Source organism: Eleginops maclovinus, chromosome 15, assembly GCF_036324505.1.
Source record: "Eleginops maclovinus isolate JMC-PN-2008 ecotype Puerto Natales chromosome 15, JC_Emac_rtc_rv5, whole genome shotgun sequence".
In the NCBI taxonomy this organism is placed as follows: Eukaryota; Metazoa; Chordata; class Actinopteri; order Perciformes; family Eleginopidae; genus Eleginops; species Eleginops maclovinus.
The window spans coordinates 7,593,389-7,613,726 of NC_086363.1; the positions used below are offsets into that span (position 1 = coordinate 7,593,389).

General features: G+C 38.1%; 1 protein-coding gene across 1 annotated transcript in view; it reads right to left on the minus strand.

Moving 5' to 3' along the window:
- Nucleotides 1–8,818: 8,818 nt before the first annotated feature.
- Nucleotides 8,819–20,338, minus strand: part of fndc1 (fibronectin type III domain containing 1) — a 31,318-nt gene continuing 19,798 nt past the window's right edge. Inside the window, 7 exon segments of the mRNA XM_063901494.1 lie at nucleotides 8,819–9,569; nucleotides 10,778–10,900; nucleotides 10,998–11,159; nucleotides 11,463–11,492; nucleotides 11,806–11,885; nucleotides 14,416–14,524; nucleotides 17,082–17,318. Coding sequence (XP_063757564.1) covers nucleotides 9,454–9,569; nucleotides 10,778–10,900; nucleotides 10,998–11,159; nucleotides 11,463–11,492; nucleotides 11,806–11,885; nucleotides 14,416–14,524; nucleotides 17,082–17,318 — 857 coding nt within the window. The 3' untranslated portion in view covers nucleotides 8,819–9,453.

The following is a 20,338-nucleotide window of genomic DNA, read 5'->3' on the forward strand; positions in this document are numbered from 1 at the left end:
ACTATTTCTTTAAAGTTGAACAACTCTGTGGTGTGAAAGTGTAAATGTGAGAGGAGAAACACATGAGTTACGAATGAAATTCAGCTACAACAGATTTCACCGCCATATGTGCACTTGACTCTCATAATGTTTGTGAGTGTTTTGGGTTGACTAAAGTCCTGTTAGAGCAGTATAAATATTGAAGGAGCCTTAATGACTATGATGAAATCATATTTTTGAACTCAACAATAGGGGCTATCGTATTGGAAAGATAACATGGAGAAATAATGACGTCCATAACAATAAACCTGTCAGAAGTGGATACCCCTGCCAACACTGTGTTTTGATTATCAAGAAAAGCCGCTCCTGGCCTTGGCTGCCACTGGCATGGACTTTTCCAATGACGCATTTATATCTGCTGCAAAGGATAATAATGGAGTAATAGAACATTTGAGCAACATGGCATCTGACAAGAGCAGTGGAGGTGATTCGGTTAGTCTTAATGTGAAGTGTAACTAGGCCCGCGGTTCACACAGTGTGAGATGAGCTCAACATCAGAAAGCGGGATATAGTAATGTTAGTTAGCTTTTACTTAAAAACAAAAACATCCTAAATACATGTTTAGCCTTTGGGGTAACACTTTACTTTAAACCGCCCTATTTTATGGTTTAAAAGCATGATACACATTTCATAAGGAATGGTTCACGGGTGTCCAAACTACAGCCCGGGGGCCAAATGCGGCCCACGACCCACTTTTAATTGGCCCTCAGCAAATGCTAAAAGTATAATGGAATATGGCCCACATGTGAAGCTTGCGCTTTTCTGATATTGTACTTCTTAAATATGTAAGAATAATATATTACACAGTAGTATTCATGTGTTAATAAGACCAATCTTAAAGTTTAAACATGTTTCAAACAAATCATAGTTGATAAAAAAAAGCCTAATAACTTAATTACATAACAAACTTGAAATATTCCCTTCATCTTCTTCATCTGAAGCTCCTGTTTTAAGGAATGAGCTGCCAACTAAACAAATGAACCCTGATGGAGAGCTGTGATGTTTCTTAAAGCATATAAGAATAATTGACCTACTTTTGATTGATTTTGCTAACTAATAACTTCACTTATGAGGCGATATACCTCACCTGTAGTGTGGCGCCCAGCCCTTCATATGTTTTTCTTTGTGGCCCTCAGTGAAAAAGTTTGGACACCCCTGCTTTATACAGACTACTTTAGATGTTAGTGGTATTCTGCTGAACCAGTTAAACAAGTACGATATAAATGATTTAAATCAAGTAAGCTCAGAGGGGCTGGTCAGGTTTGACAATCAGGCTAGCTGTTTTCCACTGCTTCCAGTATGTATTCAAGCTTTATTTGACAGATATCAAAAGGGATATTAATATAAATGTTTGGCAAATAAATGTAAAAAAGTTTTTGTATTCCCCAAATTTAAAACCAAGGAAAGTCTTTCCCAGTTCATTATCCATAAAACCAAGCCTGACGGAAGCAGTATTACACAATAAATACATTTAAAACAAAAATAACTGTTAGATTGTATGTAAGAAATAGACCAAATTATATTTTCTTAAGTCAGTGATTTTCCTACGAGATCATTCTGTTTAAAGTCAATTCTGGATTAGTGCAATACACAGTATATTGCACACAATATATAGATCTTATTCTTGTCATTTTTATCCGCTGTGTAACTGTTGAGATCTGAAAACAAAGACCAATTTGTACCAGGAAGTCTTTTCTGCAAACTTTGATGGATGTTTACAACGGTTAGTTTGGACAACAATTGACTAATATGGTCTGTGTTTTCTCTTCACCATAATTTGGCTAACGTGGGGCTTCGTTTCACACTGTCTGAGCTTCTGACTGCTTGTCTTTCACGCGTTCTAAGACTTCCTATGATCCCAGGATACCAGAAATGTTAAGGAAATGACATGATTCCAAAAACAAGACAATATAAGTTTTATGAAAGTGAAATATATCTGCTATTATGTTTTTAACTGTGTGTGACATAATTTGTTGAAAGACAGACATCATTACTTTATATTCTACTTTTCAAGGAGTCTGCCTATTAAATTAATTTCCCAGAGCTTCAGTTTTGTATCCCTTCTTTTAATTACTCGCCTCCTGACTCCTGAAGACTAAACAATGTTTCCCTTTTAGTCAGCTTCTCAATACGTCAACTCACAAATGTATTTACAAGACGTCAACTCTGTCATCGTCCGCTCAAAGTAAGGGAACAAATCCTGCGGTTAAACTGCATCATTCTTCTGAGGCTGTGATAGAACTGGCTTTCCAAAGAGTCCAAGACAGAAGAAACTAAATAGATCTTAAGGGCCTCTCTCTAAATCCGGCAGTCAGGAGGTTGGGAGCCTCATTAATCGATCACGGTGTCTAAAGTTGACTTAATTAGGAGTTTAACAGAGACTTTAGAGACACCACAGCTCTTTCTCAGCCTTTGTATCAGATCTATTTAAGCCAATCATGTACAATTGGACGACAAAATGTTTTAGCTAAGCCAACAAAAGCCATGGGAACAATTACCGATAATCCTATCCCCCTATCTTTTGTGATTTATGAGTCATTAAAAGAGAATTTTCTCTAAAAGCTGCTGGATGAGGAAAGACTTACTCTTATAATTGACTAAACTAAAGTGTGATGAAGTAGTGCAAGTGCTACATGTATGACACAAGTGGAGTTTATGAGCAGCGTGCATACGTGTCAATGCATATAATGACACCAGGGACATGTTAAATGCACCTCAGACCCCACTCACAGTCACAGAGGAAGGTCAGAACCAATTAACGTCAACGCTTAAGTGAAAGTGAATACCCTGCTCCCCCCGAGAAAATCTTCTCTGTTTTTCCAGGTTTGTTTCCATCACGTGAACTCATTTTAACATCCAGTTTATTCAATTAATGTAGCTGATGACAGAACCGGCGAAGTACTTTCTCTGACCTGATTATCATTAAATTAGTTTGCCTTGAGAAAATATCCTTATTCGGCTGCCTTAGATCTAGCTGTGCTGGAAACATTATATGACATGTTTTTATAATAGGCTCTGTTAACTTTTAAAGTTGAATGAATATTGGCAACATGCACTGGTTAATAGCAGCTGAATGACTTTATATCTTTCTCATTGCACTGAAATAATGAAACAGTGACTTTAATTAAATATGTTATGTCAACAGATTCCTCATAATTGTATTAGGTTAGTTGAAAGCAATAATATTAAGTTGAACCTTTTGGGTTTTTATTTCAATTTAATTGTATTGCTTTCAACTATTCTAATACAATGATGTGTTATCTGATTACATAATACATTTATTTAAGTCAAGATTTATGTTTTCTTTTAGTTTGTACACATGTATTTAATACTTATAATTATGCATTTACATTTACTAGATTCCAGATTATATTCCATTTGAAATATCATCCACAACATATTTATATAACTTTTTTTCCTTATTTATTTCAACCATATATTTGAACTCTCCCTTTTTTTATGTCTCATATATTAGCTTTTACTTGTTTGATTTTCCTTTTTTACTTAGGCCTATATGATAGCATTGTTGGCGGGATCTATGAACTTCACTTCCAGCGACTGCTTCACTGTAACTGTGTCCACATGATATAAAACAACTTGAAACTATATCTCTAAACTGCCTGTCACCATGTAATATAATTTCCTCTGAAATATATCAGGATAGGAAATGATACAGTGAGGTTTTTTGACTCCTCTATGCTCACTTTCCCTCACAAATCCCCTTACAGAGTTTCTTAGGTCAATGCGTGATGCCTAAAGCATGATATAATTGCAAGGCTAAAGAGGCTGAGTTCATTACTTTTACAATGAGCTCAGAGTAGCGATCAAAAAAGAGCCCCGACTTTCATCCAAACCCTGTTAAAAAAAATAACAGTGATCTGAGTTTCTGTCACTGCAGCCTGCCTGTTATGTAATGTTGGAGTTTGGTAAATATTAGGTCTCTGAGCAATTAGGAAATCCCAGATCTGTAATTTTCACTAAACCTTTTTTTCACGAGAAGCTTGTTCAGGGGGACAAGCTGTTTTCGGTCTCTGTTGTTTATGGCTCCTGTCATTGTGACTGATACTGCTAACGATATTCGATATTCCCCCTGGATTCTATGCACATCCCCTCTCTTGCCAGTATGGTTCCTCTTCCAATACATGTAATATTTTTTTTTGAACTATTATTACACAGATGAAACGGTATCATTTAGGGGCCTAACGATCTTCTTGTCTATCATGATTAGTATTTTCTTAAACCAACAAAGCAACAGAATCAGATTTATTTTTAACAAAACAGCTCGGTAAGAATAGAAATTGGACTCTTTTAACCCAAAAGTTGCTATGTTTTTCCAAATACGACAAAGAAATGAAGCCTTTTGCATACATCCCTCGTGGTTTGACTTACAGTATAGTTCAAATAGATAAAGAAAAAGAAAACGCTTTCCTATCGCTTATCTTATGTAAGCTTATCTAAATTCTGCACATAGAGAAGGGAAATAAAACATGACGTTGCTTGTTAAATTCTTGACTTTGAGTGTCTGCTTCTCACCCTTTTTCCACCCTCTTGTACTTTTCCCTCTTCAACCTTCAACTGATTCTTCGTGCGATGATTTCAGCTCTCTAGAATGAAGTCTAACTTTTTCCAGCCGATACAGCATGTGACCCACTTCTATCAAAAAGAAACAAAAAAAAACCCAGCATGTGGAAACCTGCATTCTTTTACAACCACACATTTTTCTTATAAGATTTTAATGTTCCTGTAATCAATGTTGCAGTGTATTCAAATGTATGGGATTTAGCTTTCTCTTGATCAATACATTAAAGGAAGGAGTAGTTTGCTGGCTTTGAGCAGCCGGTTTGAAAAGTAGCTCAAATTTTAATGTAAGATCCACGTGTGGAAAGTCAGCTGAGCCTGGACTCAATCAAGCTGGCGTGGCCTTTTGCCCTCTTTTTATATAAAAGATCTGCTCTGTGCACAGACCTTGACTGAAAACTATTACAGAACATCTGACACACTGGAAAATAGCTGACATGATGTGTTAGTCTCGGTGTTAGCTTGGCTGCAAAGAAGCAACATGTCAACATCTTTGGACAAATTTAAAAGGCAGCGTTGGTGTTTGTGTGTGCTTTTGTTTATCTGAACATTGGGTGGATATATTGGTCGCTCTCACTTTTTCATACTTCTGTCTTCTGATGTCAGCTTTTGGCTTGTTGATCAAAGTAGCTGCTATCGCATTCCAATTCTTGATCCAATTTTCAATGCTGAAAAATTAGGAAAATTCTTAATGAGAAGACAAAACCACAACATCAGTGGTCCTACATTTCATTATCCGAACTCTGTTTATTAAAGTGGTGTGTGTCTGTGTGTGTGGAGAGCATCTTCCCCTGAGGACCACCCTGCCTAGCTGAGGACAGATTCTAGCAGATACATGATGTTAATGTGGTGTTCAATAACCTGTTATCAGTATTAGCCTCACATGGGAGTAGAGCAGCTACATCCATTAACAATCAAGTATAATTAACTATTCCAAGAGGGGGAAATAACCAACTTAGCTCAACCCAAAATGCGTCTCAGAGCTACTTGTGAGCAAATGTTTTTCATTATGTTTCTTTTCTTTCTTCCTGCAGAGGGAAGTTCTATCAATGAATCATTTTGCTAAAGCGTTGACTGCAGTAAAATTGTGCGATTACCCATAATAACCTCCTCAAAACAAATCATTTCCAAAGAATTTATGCCTCAACATAACGTAGCGGGCAATTTGGACACTTTGTTTTCAGTTTGTGAAGATTAATTATAACATTTTGGTTACAAAAATGTCTTGTTCAGCAGAGGGTTGTACAGAGCGTCACCCTGTCCTTCTCTTGTATAATTTTATGGTTGGAAAAAAAACACAAGGCTCATTAATTCCCATTATTGGACACATAGTTCGGCACTTTCTCTTAGTTATTTTCAGTTTGTTTGGGAGTCTACTTTATGTTGTAATCAAAACTCAAAGCTATAAAAGTAAGAAACCCTTCTGTGTGATTTGTCTTTAACTGTCTGTGATGACGTGTGTGACATCCAGACTTGTTTTTGAGTCAAAACTCTTGACCCAACAACAACTTTTTTAAACTTATTTTGATGAATAAGCTGTTAAAATGCCAGAGCTAGGGGGTTTCAGAATCACATGCTCTAACTTCTGTGTTTCAGGTCTTTCCAAAAATGATTCCCTTGCAGTGGTGCAGAGTTAAACATCCTGGACCACGTTCATGTTTTTTTCTGCTTTCTACCTGTGGAAGTCTTGTTATATCGGTTATAGTTTATCTGTTTTTCGTCTTCCCTGTGACAGCAGTCATCATTTCTGAATGGGATACACACAAGCACACATACAAGTTTAACTACAACTTCATGCAGTAACAGCAGTAGCAGATGTGGTAGCCTTCATGTACGCATGTTTTGAAGTGCGTTTGTTCTTCTCTCTTCTCTTTTTTCCCTATTTCTTTCATGTACTTTCAGATTGGGGTTCCCCATAATGCATTCAATCACGTTTCCATATTGTGGTGAACTCAAAGCAACCTGCAGCCAATGAAAATATTTTTGGCCAAAGAGACACTCGTCCCTCACCGACAACACAAGGCAGCAGAGGCTTTCATCCACACACAGCATACCTGGAAAATACACTTGATATATGACACCTTCACCCAAAGAGTTGACAAATTACTTCAAAACAATCATTATACCTTTATCACTGCCAAGTGGAAATATTTCGTGCTCTCTCAAAACTCAATCATAATTCAATGTCTTTCAAACCTGACTGCTATGTTACATCAGAGCCAACCTCAACAAACTACCTCCTGATAAAGGAGTGCAGGCCATACCTTTGATACTGTGCAGAGTTCAAGTAAGGTAAGTAAGAGCTGCATCAACTCTGCTTAATGTAATGGGAATGTTTTTGGAGATATTCTGCATTTCTTCAGCTATTTCTCAGTGAACTTTGAACCCCATTCTTGGCTGAGTAAGTGTAGGTGTCACAGTGATGGATGTATAGCATGACTCTCAACTTGTGTGTGTTATAACAATCCTATTCTACTCCTGGAGGAATGATGGGATTGTAAATAGTGATACGTTAATTGCTATATGGCGGAGTTGTGTTGCATGTGTGGAAAATGAGTAGCCTTGCTGCTACTGGATATCATCAACTTTTTCTAAAAGAAACGTGACAGTTGCAATCAGTTTTAGTCCAGCAGTGAATAGGGCAGCACCGGTTTTGCCGTTGGGCTTTACGGAAAGAGCAATCAACCTTGAAAATGAATCCAAATCTCATAACTGCAGTAATGCATAATGGGCAAGACATGCAACAAAGACCTCTCCATGTGTTAATATTCATTTGTGAAATATTTTCCACCTGGTTTCTTCTCTAGCTGATCCTTTTTGAAACCTTTTGTTTTACACAGATGGAGTTTAATTCGAGCAACATAATAAAACCTAACCTTGATAATTGGTTTTGGGCATGAAAATGAAAGTGTATTCCCTGTAAAAGATTTTATCAGAAGTTAGCAACTATGGAAGAAATATTTGAACTCATCCCTCAGGTAGTTCGATTAATATTAAGTTTCAAGGATCAGAAAGGCACTAATGATCATTGCTTCTACAAATGTGTACTGTAGGCCTTTCCAAATCTAACACAGCAGATGTGGGTCCTATTTCAGCCATGTTGGAGAAGTATTCATAACCTTTACCAAACTATTATAAGCAATAAAGCAGTGGTAAAATACTCCATTCCAAGTAGAAATATTGCTTTAAAAGAAAAATATGTATAAACAAGATCAAATATAAAGAATATGGTGCCATGCGAGTACATTTCATCTAGTATTTAAGTTCACTGAAAAAACTGAAACGTTGACTTAACTTATATGTAATTATGTCAACACGTTTCACGTAACCGTATTAGATTAGTTGAAAGCAATATTATTAAGTTGAACCTATTTAAACTTAATAGAATTTCTTTCAACTAACCAAATACTGTTATGTGATTGCAAAGATTAGAAATACCAAGTACTCAAGTATTTCCATTTTTTGAAACTTTTTCCCAATATTTTTGACTTCCCTTCATATTAACAGTTAAAGGTTACATTACGCACAAATGCTATAATATTAAAATATAATACATTACGTTACAGAAAGTACTAATCATAAATAATTTAAATTAGCTCCACCTTAACCAAATTCAACAGTAAAATGCTATTTACACATGAATGCATCAATAGTATTAATTATCCTAAAATACTGTGTTAAATATTAGAGCAGAAATACAAGATTTTCATTTGAAATAAAAGGAAAATACTCATTATGCACTCATTACTTTCAATACACAAGTATAACAAATGAAATGTCTATACTAAAGACAGGTACTTGAGTATATGTACTTTGTTGCTATAGAATACTGATTTCCTCCCAAATTGATTTCTGGTACAAAAGCAAATGCAATTAAGGCAAATGTGGATAATTATGGTGTGTGTGTTCAAAACGTACACATGGAATTCATTCCCCATTTGCTCGCATGCTCGAAGCCAATAAACCTCTCTATTTCCCCCTCACCTGCTTCTGTTCAATACGTTTGTTTTTTTGACATTTCCTCAGGTTTTAACAGTTGCTGTGCCAGCTTGATCAAAGTTTCCCTCCAGTTGTCCATTAAGTGTATTTAAATATACTGTTGAAGCTTTAGCTAAAGAAGAATGTGGCAGAATATGATGTGATTCATGTTTTGGGATGGCTGTGGTTTCCATAGCACCTTTATTCAATCTCTCACAGTTCCTGAGCAAATATTTGGTCTTTTATTCATGGTCCGTATACATACAAAACTTACACAGTAACTTCATAATGAATTCTGGTGAATACCAAAAATGCGTAACAGGAAAAAAAAAAACAGTATGATGGATTAAGAACACAAACAAACAAACAAACAAAGAAACAATAGCTGTCAGAAGCTGTTACATTATGAAATACAAATCTCACAATAGAAAATGAACAGACCTTTAAGTGCTCATTCTTACAGTTTACTTTGCAGCTTGTGCTTTGGTCCAATGTCACTGGTTTGACCGTGCGTGTGCATTATTGATGAGATAAATAACACTGGGTGAGGACATGTCTGTGGGATAGTTGGGAATAATACAAGGACACTTTAAGACAAGAGTTATATTTAGCAATAGCACACATGCTTATTTTTTCCCTCATATACAAACTGCTTTATATAAAAAGTGCATTGTAATGATATACATTGGGTCGTTTAAAAAGTACTATATTCTCTTTCTGTGAAGCTGGGATAAATTCATAGTGGTGTAATTTCATTGTGGCAGGCAAAAGTCTGTTTTTAGAGGCAAGACCAGTGAAGGTAAGAGCCTGCAGCAGGATGCAGAAGGGTTGGCCTCGGTAACAACGTCTCCCCCTGTGTTACCACTTCCCGGGGATGGGCACCCCGCATTCATACCAGCCCACGAATGGATGGGATGTGCGTCGGCCAACGACTCCAAATGAAACTGGCTCCTGTCTGTACGCGCGATAATATCCTGCAAAAGAAAGAAATTATATTTGCAGAAGACTTGAATTCAGCACGTCTGGATGTAATCATCATTAATCACTGTTAACAATTTCTTAGTTATGTATCTGCTTGACATCATGTCAATTCTATAGTCTCCCAGAGCCTCTTACAGCTGAAATTATTGGACTGTCTGTGTATCCAAAGCCTGATGAAAATGATTCCTCTGTGCTGTAGACCATCATTGATGTCCAACAACTATTAAAAACAAATCTAGGCGCATCACTGTTGCATCGGGGGACCTGCGCCTTATAACGAACATACTGTAGGCATTAACATTTACTCCCACATACAGAATCCTGCTGCTGTAAATATTCACTTGTGTATCAAATTAGAATCAATTGCTGAATAAAATAGACAAATGCGGTAAGCTACAGTGCCTATCATTTCTGTGAACATAACTGAGCTGTGTCTTTTTATTTTTCAATGAACCTGTGACCCTTTTACTCGGCTTAACAATCAGTCCTATTACAGGGATGGAATATCAGATAATATTCACTGAAGTCAAAAGTTTTATTTATTCAATTGGCTTTGTTGACAAAAAGAAAATACAGGGTTTGGCCAGCCTTCATTTTTAAATAAAACTCAATACACAGAACGTCAACATCCTTACAACTCAGTTTAAAAAAGCATGCATGAGGTATTTTACGTCTGTAATCAAGTGGATGAAGATTATATCGTGGATTTTCTTGCATTGAAAAGGTTAATCTGTAGAGGGATCTACAGTAGATGTCAAACACATCAAAAGTGTTTCATAACACTTCCTACCTTCCACTACAAAACCGCACTGATCTTATCTAACTTGAATAGAAAAGTAAAGCTTCAAAATAAATAACTTGTTGGATAACTTATCCCAAGCAATTGGGATAAGTTGGGATATTTTCCAGGTGTACTGATATGACCTGGAACCACTGATAGCCAACAACTAATGGCATTAATCTTCGAAGTTAAGGTTTAATTAGGGGAATAGTCTGCTGTAATGAAAAGCATGTGAGATTTGGGCTAGAACAAGCAAAACACTGGTAGATTCTTTAACAAGTATTCATTTAAAACGACTCTGCAACGGTATTCTGCATTGATAACATCAAAACAGCTGGTCCATAAAGAGCCAGACTGCATGAAAGAAAGCTAATAGCTCAGGTCCGAATATTAATGCCAGAAATCTGCAACTTGTTTTACCTTGTGCTGAGGGCAGATTATTTGAGAGGTAGGCTGGACCCGTCCTCCCGTCCCTGTAGGAGTCCACAAACTGGCAATGGTCCTCCCCCTGGCCAAATGTATCTCCTATACTGTAAAAGGGCTCTGCAGAGGGGAAAAGGGATCATACTTAGTATTTCTTTGATGGAAAAAGTACAGATTTGAACTGTTTTTTTAAAGTAGAAGTTAAGTCATACTTTACCTCTCAGGCCATCTCCCATGAAGATCTTATATCGGAGAGAGTTACACAAAACCACGCCCACAAACTTCCTGTACCATGTCCGCTTCACATACTGGCTGCCCTTACAGCTGCTGTGGGCTGAGTTATACCTGAAGCTAAAGGGGATCCAGATTGGTTCTCCACCTGAGGAGCAGATGAGGCAGGTTGTGACATTGAAACATGTTTGTTGTGAAAAATCCTGCTAGAGCTATGGAGAAACTGATGTTGATATGAAATTAATTACTTATTGACCGACATATACATTGCAAATCGTATCAGCAATAGGCTTAAATTGGCCCATACATCAGTCTGGCTAATTAAGCATGATGTTTGCCTCACACAGTAGCAATCACAGGACTGCTGCAGATCCAAACAGCAGGATGGCTCCCTCTTTAAAACCTTCTGCAGACCTTAAATGAATGAGGCGCAGTCTGTCTATGGACTTACCAGGTGGTCTTTCAATGAGAAGAGGATCGTCTGAAAGAAAAAATGTGATCATTTCACAGGGAGGAAAAGCACAGAGGCATCACTGCAGTTATAATGCGTTCTCCTGATTCAAAAAATGAAAAACCCATAATGCACAGTGTACATCTGGTAGTGTGCTTTTACTGAACGGATGGTTTTATATTTAAATATCTTGTATTTCAATGCAATGAACGTCAGCGTGACAGTTTTCGTTGCATGTTGTTGTCCAACAGGATATCTCAAGTACAGCAAAAAAATCAAACGAGTGATGGAGTAAATGAGGCGTCTGAAAGTTTACTTTAGCAGGCGTTGACAGGATACACACCTGATTCTGTGACATAGGTGAGTGTATTGCTCACTGGTCCCAAACCAAACACGTTCTTGGCCTGCACTTTGAAGTAGTACCTGAATGGAAACAATTCAACACAGGGATTTAAAGACAGATTTAGTGTTCAAAGTGAATTTCCATCGGTGTTGTTGTGACTGGGCGAAGGTGAGGAACATTTTAATGACCATAGCAGATGACTGGGCATGCTTCAGGCTGATTTAAGAGTAGTCTGTTTTATATTCATATGAATCCAAAGTGAGCGCAGCACAATAAAATGGTTATTTGGCCCGTGTTGAAGGGAGAATGGAGGGATTAGGGTGGAGGGAAGGGCGTAGAGGGGAAAAGGAGACATCTAGACATATGGAGATTAACAGATAGGAGGACAGAGGATAAGAAGGAAAGACAGAAAAAGTGAAGGGAAGTGGAAAAAGCAAAGCAGTGGGATGAATATGCTGAGTGAGAATGTATAACAGGGATGAGTTGGAGGATTAGTCCTCAAAAGAGAGATTTCTCACAGAGCTTTAATATGGTTCTGAGCTCCCATTGACTCCGGGTGGTGGAGGAACTAATAAACCAGATTAAAACAACACCAACAGTGACAACTTTGAGAATTTGCACACTTTTCCACTTAAGTTGGCTGACGTGCAAGCATGTGTTCATTAATGCAGTATTGTGCGCATATGTGCTTTCCCCCCAGTCTGCAAGGTCGCATACAGTAAGTTCATGGTCTGTCAATTCCTGGCAAAAAAACATTTGCCACATGCAGTCACAAGGCCTGGATCCAATCACCAAAGCCACGTGACAACAATGACCAAAATATATATCACCAGAGAGGGAGAGAGAGACGGCAGCTGCAGAGAGATGATGTAATGAAAGAAGATATTGGAGAAGAAATAAGAGAAGGTAGAAAAAAGAGAAAAGTCAGAATTTCAAAACGAGAGCCAAGCTAGCCACACGTTCAATCTAGATAGCTCTCAACTTCATACTTCTTGTTTTCTTATCAGATAGAAATCTATGCAACTGGGAAAATTCAGTCTGGCCTTATTACATGCTCCTCAGATACTGGTGAACTATCGATTATAAACTGAATTATTCTAATGGATTTATTTTAAAAGTAGGGAAAAACAAGCGGATTCAAATTCACAACAAAAATACTATTTCTATTTATCTCCCTTCTGCAAGAGACCTGAATGCAGCAGAAGAAAAGGGGGTTGCAATTGACAAATATTTGTCTTTACTGATGAATCTTTTTGTCTATAAATCACGCGTTCCTGTAGTCCAAGGTGACCCAGTCAAATGTTTTGTTTTGTTAATCCAACAATGAAGTTACATTTTAGTTTAAATCCCTTTGTAATTCAATCATTTATTCATTTTCTTGATCAGTAAAACGTGTGGATACCAGGAAATGTGTCCACATGGGAGTGAACATACACATGTGTGTTTAGGACTAGAGTAGCTCTGTTGTTCTGGCAACCAGAAGCAGCCCGCAGCATGGGAAATGCCAACCCTGTCACATAAACCATCCCGGGATCAAAAGTAACCAAGGGAGCCGCACTATCCCGAATACAAAGTGGTTGCCAGGGAGGGAATCCCTCTTTGCAGATTCTAGGAAATCTTTACCTAATTCACGCAGCTCTGTTTGGATTCAGCAGCAGGTGTTTGGTTTCTGAAGGTCCATAAAGAGACACCTATCAAAACACCTTGAGCAGATTTGTGCCTGCACTGCTCAACAAGCTAATTTATCCCTGATGAACCCACACATCTGAAATGATTTTCCAGCAGGTTGTTATGTGACTTACAGCTTCCAATTTTTAGTGAAAGGAGATGATTTACATGATTTCACTTGTATCACACATTGGTTAAATGATGAATAAACCCTTGAAATGGACCAACAAAAGCTTTTTAGGCTTAGAACTCGCCCTTCCTCTCTTGGGTCCACATGCTAAGAGCGTTTTCCATGCACTTATTTTGAAAACCGCAACCCATGTCTCGTAAGACAGGGTTCTGGAAACACACTCTAATAACTGAAACAGACCGAGGTGACTGTATCCTTGTGAAAGTGTCAGATAAAGTGCGCCGTATTTACGTTACACAGAATTTTCCAGGATCTTTAAAGAGTTTTACGGCATGTCACATTTTGAAGCACATTCAAATGTGTTTCTTGACCTGCGTCCGTTTAGCCAAACTGATTTAGTTCACCATGAGGGATTTATGATGTCTCACACAAGCATTGCAGTCTAAGCAGCAAAACTAACAAAATGGAATTAAACCAACAGACACGTATGCATGTGTGCATGAACTCACACACAAACATCCAGACAACACGCACGTTCTGCGCATTGTGTGATGACGGCATTTATAAACAGTCAGCCACGGCCAAACACCTGCACCTGAGGCTTAGGAAACATTACATGCAGTTCTGAGAAAGTCATGTTTCAACATAACAAATCTTTGTTTGTAAATCAGATTCTCTTTTTCTATGACTCCCATGTGTGCGATGATACTGTGACTCACTGACCCTGGACTCAACCTCAGAACGAGCATGTGTGTGTTGTATGCATGCGTACACAATGATGTAAACACACAGCAGGTGGTAATGTGTTATACCTGGAGTTAGGTTTGAGATTCTCCACAGCCAGGTGTGTCCCACTGGAGGGGTTAGAGGACCATCTATTGTTGAGGACGTCGTCATATGAAGCACTGTGCACCATGTAGCCTGCGGGGAATAATCAACCAAACAAGGGCAGAGATCTTTAGCTGTTGCTGTCAGACATAACAGAAAACAATGAGCTAGAGCTCAAAAATAAAGGAATACTTTGACCTTTTGAGACTTTAAATCTCATTTAACCAAAATTTGGATGAGACAGACAATACCATACACTGTGTATAAGACAAATATGCAGCTAGCACCAGCAACTGGTTAGCTTAGCTTAATTAGCTTAGCACAAAAATCTTAATCTGTTTTGTTTTTTTTAAAGGTGTTTCTAGTGATTCTTACACTGCATCCCTTTTTCTTCCTAGTGTTTTTCAGAGCTTGTCAGGAATGGATATTGCTTCCCTTCTCTTTTTGGCTTTTATTGTAATCTTTGCCTGGAGAAACCGGAATTTCCAAACAATCAAATACAGATGCAATCTTCTCCTGGTAATTTGATTGAATTTCCAGACCGTGGATGATCCCATACATTTTTTTGTTAAATAAAAACCCGAACCAGGACATTTACATTGGGATCAATAATAACTTCGGAAAGTCACAGCATTTTGGGAGGCAAGGCAGAAAATGCAGTGTGCTTGAAAACATCAGGAAGCAGCTGTTATTTTGATAAGCTGTTTTTATGCTGTCTTTTGGTTATTCCCTTTATATATGTGAACCCTGGCTGCAAAAGAAAGCTCTCCTGGTGGGACAATAAAGATAACCTTGAAACGGCTCGCCTGCCTCTGTCCAAACGTAACAAACCAAACAGCTTTTTTTGCTTTACCAACCTTGGACTCACATCACCTTGGCTATTTATAAAGTATGAACATTTACTTTATGCTTTCAGTTATTTTGTGAGAGTAGGTGGTCCACTATATATTAAACAGAAGTAAAAACTGCAGCCGTAGCACTTGTGCTGACTGTCCTCCAACATGCCTGTCTGTTTTTTTCTTCTTCTCAGTCACGCAGACTGATCCTTAGAATCCGGAAAAGCAACCTCAGGTCACGCGGCACTCGATCACTCACTTTAAAGTATGGAGAGCTGCTCTGCCGCACATCAAAACTACCCTCTGTTTCTATTGGACTTCTGAATCCGAGTTTCTATTTAGACTGGAGCCACACCAACACAGCTGGCTGTTGACAGGAGAGGAGGGGAAATACTAGCTACTTTGTTTTACTTATTTGGGTTTTTCATTCCTTCTCCATTCTACAATGTTAAACTGAAGTTTGATTTAGTAGGATGTAGACACTTGCCTACTATTTTTCTGCTTTTGCTACAACTGTATGTAACTGTATGTAAATGATTCCAAAAGAGATGGTCCTTTGAGCACAAAGCAGCACTCATAACAACGAGTGAATGATGTGTTTTGCCAACATCCTTAAAAAAATGTCCTTAATGCATCAGTAAATAGAACCAGAAGTTGGGTTAAAGTGAAACCTGTGCTAAACTTCCCTGATCTCCTGAGTTCACTTGTTAGCAGCTGTTTCCATCCACTTGTTTTGAAAGCTGTGACCCATAACTCGTAAGACATGGTAGAGCAAACCAGCCCTTATAACTAAACCAGCACCTTGTGATGGCATTGTGTGAACTGTACCTGCATGTGTGTGTATTGGAAAATGTCAGCTGTATTTGCAGTCCATGTTATTGAAGTACTATGATGCTTCATGAAATTCACAAGTTAGAAGCTCTCTGTATTTTGGCCAAGTACCTTTGTAATCTACATACCAGCAGAGAATCAGTATTAACATCACATAAAAGGACATTTGTCTTATGTGTGTAAGACAAACCAAATTAAGTATTTGAAATGGGAGAAAAGTGAAGAGGTCCAAAAATGTCCAGACAAATTAAGTGCAAACATGCAGTGTCAAGATAGAGTGTCAGAATAGGGAACTTCAAGGACAACAGATGGAAAGAAAAACACTGTAGACAGTAGATCTACTATCTGTTTTACACATCAGTGGATGGACCAGCCCACAGTATGACTGGGAGCTTGTTTCCCTGCCAAAGAAAACAAACTACCTCTCTATCTGGCCAGACGGCTGCCTCTGACAGTCACCACGTCTCATACAGTATACTCTTATCTCAACTCTCCGTCTGTTTTTCATGTGTCACTTTCTAGGTTAAAGGAATGTAGGTATCTCTGCAGGAGCTGAAAAGCCCTCTAACATGTGTTCAATGCAGTCTGCTCTCTCGTGATTTATGCACAATAAACTGCTGGAGTGAGTTCTTAAAATCTCAGGAGGGGCAGGAGGGACGATGGTTACTTATTAAAGGCTTATCCCAAACCACAGACGAAAAGCTGACAAATAGTGGCAGACAAAATAATAAAGATGTGTGTGAACTGTATTGTTTCTCTAATAGAGACAAACATAAATGCCATATTTAGATCATGTTTTTTATTTAGCGCTTTTTCCCAGGAAATCTGTGTGCTACATCTGGATGGAAACTTGACTATGGATGGTTTGAGCCAGAAATCCCAGTAGGGAAATAAATTAAACTAAGGTCTGATTATATGTAACAGATTTTTGATCGAATAATTTCACAAGTCAAAACATTTCATACTTTTCTTATTCGTCTTACCTGACACCATATCGTCCTTTAGTGGGCGGGCCCAGTCCAGGATGATGAATGAGTGGCAGCCCTCCATGGCGACCACAGTGAGGTTGTGAGGCTTGTCTTTGGGAGGCAGCTTCTGATTGGCTTTCAGGCTGTCCTTTTCTAACAGGTCTTCTAGGACGTCGACCTGAAGAAACTCCAGAGCCTCGGTCAAGGAGCAAGGAGAAGACGGGTCCTTTCGGATGTAGTTCACATAAGGAGCTGAGGGCAAGAAAAAGTGATGTATAGGAGAAGGTTTTTATTTTAACTATAACGTTTCATTGTTTTGGCAATTTATTACTGAAAAATCACCGGATGGTTTCAATGAAACTTGGTGGAATGGTGTAGAAGAGCCAAGGAAGAACAGATCAAATTGTTAAGTGATCAGAAACACATTATTTTTCACTTTCACTATCATTGCAAGCCTTGGCAGAGGCCTGTGCTTCTTGTGGTTTATTTGTGGTCATTTGTAAAAGAAGTTGGCATAGTTGCCCAGCTATTTTTGCTTTGTTTTCGCTCCTTCCCATTGTGTCACTTCCTGTTTGTTTTCAAGTCTTAAAATGCCAGCTGGACCTACAGCTGTGAATACTTCAGATATCCCACAATTCCTAGTCTGACTTGGAGCCTGGAGTCGCTCCCACCTCCCAAAATGATTGGCCCTCGGCACAGGCCAAGAGTAGAACATGTGTCAGTATCAACACATCAACACACAATCTGTGAGGCTCTATGGGTTTAGGCTGTCACTAGCTCTTACTCTGTGTGTGTATACAATCATATGGCTTATGTTATTGATCTGTCATCAAGGTGAACAGATTTATGTGTCACAGAGGCTTGTAAGGCTGCATCTCAGTCCAGCATCCACATGTCCAGGATCAGCGCTGGCTCATGCACACAGAAGATCCAGATGTTGTGCTCTGTTCATTTGTCCTTATGTCTGTCCTCTTCTGCTTGTTGAAAAACTAAATCCAAGAAACTGTAAGCCAGACGTGGACAGTTCACATAATGTCAACTCTAGTATCAGTCTAGTATTCATAGGAAGTATTCTCATCGTCCAAACTTCCTGGTAGTCATTCTCTATGTGGCAAATTCCATCCATCTGGGTCCTACTGTAAGGAAGATTCAAGCAACTGCTAATAATTATTAGTTAGTACTTTTTGTCCCACGTTTTGCCTGAGGCTAGATTCATCCAAACCATCCCTGGACAGATAAAGAGACCAAAGGGAAGTCTCAGTCAAACAGCTAATGCCAAGCGTGTCAGTAGACTGGCAGACTGCTGAAAGTTAAGATAAAATATATGAAACTAATAAATATGAAAGAGGATGTCTCCACATTGAGCCAAAAGACCTTCTCTCTTTGCTGAGGTCTAATGCTTGTTTTTATCTCAGGGAGAATAATAGTTTTCAGATGGTGATGTGAGGTGATCACAAGAGAGCCCTTGTTTACCAAGATAGATGGTGCAGGGGACGCCATGTTCTTGTCCCAATGGACCAATACAACACTGACAAATTGCATCAAATTGTCAATGGATGATACTGAAGGAAATACTCAAAGTGTTATGCACTTTGTTAGTCTAGCAGCAGTCACACATTGAAACTAAAGGCCCTAAATTACATTTTTATTGTTATTGGCTAAAATAGGTGCAATATTTTACACTCCGGCTACTTTATATCTCAAAGTGAAATGACTCCCTTATGGGAAGTTCCACACACTCTGTAAAGACTTGGGAAAGATTTTTGTTACGTCTTAAAAAAAAATACTCATGCTTCATCTTTCATGTATCTTGGCTTGAATTGCATTATGGGTAGTGAAGCATCCTGTCTTTTTGACACTTGCTAAGTAATAAATCCCAATATATTGGCTTCCACTGTGTTTATTTTGACCATTGCTTTTGTAATCTGTCTCTTTACAGATCCCGATATGCGTATGTGCAATATTAGGTTGCTGCAGATCTCTTTTGAGACATGGTGATAGAACTCTTTATATTTTAGCTATTGTAAAACATTTTTTAAAAAGGGTTCATTCCTAGGTTTACAAAAACAGTCTCAAACAGTATCAACTGTTTTTACATATCCTTTAGAGGAAATGATCATGGTATATGTGGAAGAATCCAGTGTGACCTGTAAATACATGAGCTAAAACTCCCCAAGCTTAACATTAAGCACTTACAAGTATTTGTCTGCTTGTATTATTAAAGACTGATACAGTATCTTCACAATTGTTATTTCATAACATCACAAAAAGTACCGTCATTAAACCAAGCATTATTGAAAAGACCTCTGACATTAAGTCGTTTTTATAAGGTTGAAGTCATGTAGAGGCTGTTTTTTATTCTGTCAAGAGAATAATGCCGCTGTTTGTGCAACAAGATGAGGTGATTATGAGAGGCCAAAATAAGCACATAAGAACAGTAAAAGGAAAGCAGGGGCCAAAGTTTACTGAGATCACGTCTGTAGACCCTGGAGAATGTGTCCTCCATGAACTCTATGATGTGATCCAATTACAGATGGTAGCAACACTTATATACTTATTCCCCTTATTATTTCTCATGAATGTTGATTTTCATATATATATTTCACAAATCAGCGATTTAGTGTTTTACCATATATGCATCTGGTTACATTATGGTATGAGGACCCCACGCTACATTAAAGTGTTTGTTAGTGTTTCCTTTTTTTTGGCCGATCGTTACTGTGAAGTCTGAGAGGGCCCTAGATTTATGAGGTAATTCTAAGAAAGCCAAGATAGAGGTCCATTTTTATTCCTCCCCCAAGAAACAAGACAGAACTCCCATCAGCCATCATTATTTACAGCACAGCCACACATTCATCAAAACAGTCCCAAACAGGGACACAAAGAACATGGAGTGCTCAGAAGCCAAGTATACATGCTAAATGATGTTCTTTCTAACTTTCCTAGCAAGAGACAAATGTTATTTATGGTGTTTTCCCGTAGAGATCATATGTGCCTTTCTCTGGCATTAACAGTAAACATAGAAAGGTGTATTTTCCTGCTTCTTGGAAGAGGAAGGGTTTCATACATCAGATGAAAGTATATATATTTTTTCTATTTTAGGATTTTACTTTCATAAAGGCGATCCAATATGTCTAATAAAAATGAGTTTATAAACCACATTCTCAAAGCTTAAGTATAGCGAAACCAAGGATGACTTTTCACACATTAGCTGTATATCTGTCTGAGGTAAAGCTCAAAAGATGGAATATGATGTTAAACCTGACATTTGA